Source organism: Chelonoidis abingdonii, chromosome 4 (genome assembly GCF_003597395.2).
Source record: "Chelonoidis abingdonii isolate Lonesome George chromosome 4, CheloAbing_2.0, whole genome shotgun sequence".
NCBI lineage: Eukaryota > Metazoa > Chordata > Testudines > Testudinidae > Chelonoidis > Chelonoidis abingdonii.
Genome location: NC_133772.1, coordinates 614,012 through 617,730, shown reverse-complemented (window position 1 = coordinate 617,730; position 3,719 = coordinate 614,012). Strand labels below are relative to the sequence as shown.

General features: G+C 65.7%; 1 protein-coding gene across 1 annotated transcript in view; it reads left to right on the top strand.

Moving 5' to 3' along the window:
- Positions 1 to 3,719, top strand: part of CLN3 (CLN3 lysosomal/endosomal transmembrane protein, battenin) — a gene marked incomplete at its 5' end in the record, with an annotated part of 20,531 nt that overhangs the window by 4,134 nt on the left and 12,678 nt on the right. Inside the window, one exon of the mRNA XM_075064674.1 lies at positions 372 to 462. Coding sequence (XP_074920775.1) covers positions 372 to 462 — 91 coding nt within the window. The remainder of the gene's footprint in view (positions 1 to 371; positions 463 to 3,719) is intronic.

The window sequence follows — 3,719 nt, the reverse complement described above, 5'->3', positions numbered from 1 at the left end:
GACAGGTGCATTGTGGGTAGGGGCTGTGTGTTGGGGACAGGTGCATTGTGGGTAAGTGCTGTGGGGGGTACAGACAGGTGCATTGTGGGTAGGCGCTGTGCTGCGGGGGAGGACAGACAGGTGCATTGTGGGTAGGCGCTGTGCTGCGGGGGAGGACAGACAGGTGCATTGTGGGTAGGCGCTGTGCAGGGGGGAAGGTGCATTGTGGGTAAGTGCTGTGGGGGGTACAGACAGGTGCATTGTGGGTGGGTGCTGTGCTGCGGGGGAGGCTGGACAGGTGCATTGTGGGTAGGCGCTGTGCGGGGCGGGTGGGGGAAGGTGCATTGTGGGTAAGCGCTGTGGGGGGTACAGACAGGTGCATTGTGGGTAAGTGCTCTGTGTCCCCCCAGGGGTAGTCCTGGCCAGCGTCTCGTCAGGGCTGGGGGAGATCAGCTTCCTGGCGCTCACGGCTTTCTACCCCAGGTACTGGGGGGGCAGGGAGGGTGCGAGGGGCTGGGATCTCACCCTGCGTTTCTCCCCCCAGCGAGGTGGTGTCCTGCTGGGTGTCGGGCATGGGGGGAGCCGGGAGGGTGCGGGGAGCCAGGAGAGAGCTGGGGGGCCGGGGGGGGTGCGAAGGGCTGGGATCTCACCCTGCGTTTCTCCCCCCAGCAAGGTGGTGTCCTGCTGGGTGTCGGGCACGGGGGGAGCCGGGAGGGTGCAGGGAGCCAGGAGGGAGCTGGGGGGCCGGGGGGGGTGCGAAGGGCTGGGATCTCACCCTGCGTTTCTCCCCCCAGCAAGGTGGTGTCCTGCTGGGTGTCGGGCACGAGGGGAGCCAGGAGGGTGCAGGGAGCCAGGAGGGAGCTGGGAGGTGTGGGGGGCTAGGGGGTGTGTGAGGGGCTGGGATCTCACCCTGCGTTTCTCCCCCCAGTGAGGTGGTGTCGTGCTGGGTATCAGTCACGGAGGGAGCCGGGGGACTGCAGGGAGCCAGGAGGGAGCCGGGGGTGCGTGGGGGGCCGGGGGTGAGGGGCTGGGATCTNTCCTGCAATCCCCAGGGGAACCCTGCTACTGCAAAATCCTTCTCTCTCCCAGGGTCGAGCGGCAAGCTCCTCTGCCCCTGAGACTGCTCGCTGCAAACCTCAGGGGGGACCCCATTACTCCAACAGTCCTTCTCGCTGGTCACACACTTCCAGAGGTTAACTTTCCCCTGAAACCGTCCCTCTTTTAGCCTTCAGCACGCCTGGTCCTCATTATCCCCCCTTTGTTTTACTGCTCCCCAGTCACTTACTGCAAGCAGTGCCATTCACGGGGTGCAGTACATCCCACCTCTGCCACCAGTTGTCACGGAGTCCCCAGGCGATGCTCTGGAACTGCTCCCCACAAAGCCACGCAGGACTTTGGGGAGCTTCCTCTCCCTTGGAGCAGACTTGTTCAGGGCAAGAAGCTCACACGTCTTCACCTCCTGGGTCTCTCCTTGGAGCATTCAGCATCCTCTGCCCCTCCGTGCGCTTCCCACAGCGAGTCCGCCCAGGCGAGGTCCTGGGGAAGCCACAGGGTTCTACACCCCCACTTTGCAGTCAGATGTGACTCTTAGCCAGCCAGTAACACAGCGGTTTATTCAATGACAGGGCCTGAAACAGAGCTTGTAGAAACAGTGAACCGGACCCCTCGGCTGGGTCCATTCTGGGGGGCAGTGAGCCAGACCCCCAGGTCTGCGCTTCACTCCTCATCCCCAGGCAGCTCCAGCCTAACAACCCCCTCCAGCCCCTCCTCTCTGCTCAGCTCCTTTCCTGGGCCAGGAGGTCACCTGATCTTTGTCTCCAACACCTTCAGTTGGCACCTTTGCAGAGGAGGGGCCCAGGCCATCAGTTGCCAGGAGACAGAGTGCCCGGCATTTAGGGGCACTGGCCCTTTGCTCTGCAGCAATCACACACCCTTATCCCACCACCTAGATACTTAAGATCTGCCTGGGGGACACTGAGGCACCAACACAGTATTCAGAGAAAACATTAAGAACAGTCCCAGTTCATCACAAGGGACTATGGGTGACCCATGCTGACCCCGTCTCTCCCCCAGCCCGCGGGTGGCTGTGGGGGGCCAGGGGAGCTGTGGGGGGCCATGAGCAGCTATGGGTGACCGTGCTGACCCCATCTCTCCCCCAGCCCGTGGGTGGCTGTGGGGAGCCATTGGGGGGCTATGGGTGACCCGTGCTGACCCCGTCTCTCCCCCAGCCTGCGGGTGGCTGTGGGGAGCTATTGGGGGGCTATGGGTGACCCATGCTGACCCTGTCTCTCCCCCAGCCCGCGGGTGGCTGTGGGGGGCCATGAGGGGCTATGGGTGACCCGGGCTGACCCCGTCTCTCCCCCAGCCTGTGGGTGGCTGTGGGGGGCCACTGGGGGGCTATGGGTGACCCGGGCTGACCCCGTCTCTCCCCCAGCCTGTGGGTGGCTGTGGGGGGCCACTGGGGGGCTATGGGTGACCCGTGCTGACCCCGTCTCTCCCCCAGCCCGTGGGTGGCTATGGGTGACCCGTGCTGACCCCGACTCTCCCCCAGCCCGCGGGTGGCTGTGGGGGGCCACTGGGGGGCTATGGGTGACCCGGGCTGACCCCGTCTCTCCCCCAGCCTGTGGGGCTAGCTGGCGGCCACTGGGGGCAGGGTGACCTCGCGCGACCCTGTCTCTCCCCTCAGTCCCGTGGGGGCTATGGGTGACTCCGTTCTGACCCGATCTCTCGCCCCAGCCCCGGGTGCTGTGGGGGGCCAGCTGCGGACGTGGTGAGCGCGGGCTGACGCTTCACAGACTCTCCTCCAGCCCGTGGGTGCCTGTGTGGGGCCATTGGGGGGCTGTGGTGACCCGTGTGACCTCCGGAGTCTCCCCCACCCGTGGGTGCCTGGGGGCCGATTGGGGTGCTGTGGGTGCCGTGCGACCCCGACTCGCCCCCCCCGCGGTGCTGTGGGGGCCACTGGGGGGCTATGGGGACCCTGCTGACCCTGACCTCCCCCAGTCCGTGGGGCCTGTGGGGGGGCCATGGGGGCTGTGGTGGACTCCTGCACCCCGACGTCTCCCAGCCGTGGTGCCGTGTGGGGGGCCATTGGGGGCTGGGTGACCCGTGCCTGACCCTCGACCTCCCCCCATCCGCGGGGCTGCTGGGGGCACTGGGGGAGCTTGGGGTGACCCGTGCTACCCCGACTCGCCCCCAGTCTACCTCCGTGGGATGCGTGGGGGCATTGGGGGCTGTGGGTGACCGTGCTGACCCTGTCTTCTCGCCCCAGCCCGCGGTGGCCTCTTGCATCCTTATGCTCTGGGGCAAGTTTCCTGCCGGTCGCGCTCTCCACCGACCGGTGGGCAACTGACATCGTGGGTAAGTCACCATGGGGGCTGGGTACCTGGGGCACAGGCATGTGGGCAGGAACTGAGCCTTTTAGGGCAAGGACAGAGGGATTGTGGTAATCGCCTGTGCGGGGGAAGGAACAGACCAGGTTGCATTGTGGTAGTGCGGGGGTACAGACAGTGCATTGTGTAGCGCGGTGCGCGGGGGAGACAGACAGGTGGCAGGGGTAGCGGGCTTGTGGTGTTTGGGGAGACAGGTGCAGTGTGGTAAGTGCCTGTGGGGGGTACCGACAGGTGCATTGTGGGTAGGCGCCTTGTGCTGCGGGGGGGACAGAACAGGTGCATTGTGGGAGGGGCGTGTTGTTTGGGTACAGGTGCAATTGTGGGTAATGCTGTGGGGGGATACAGCAGTGC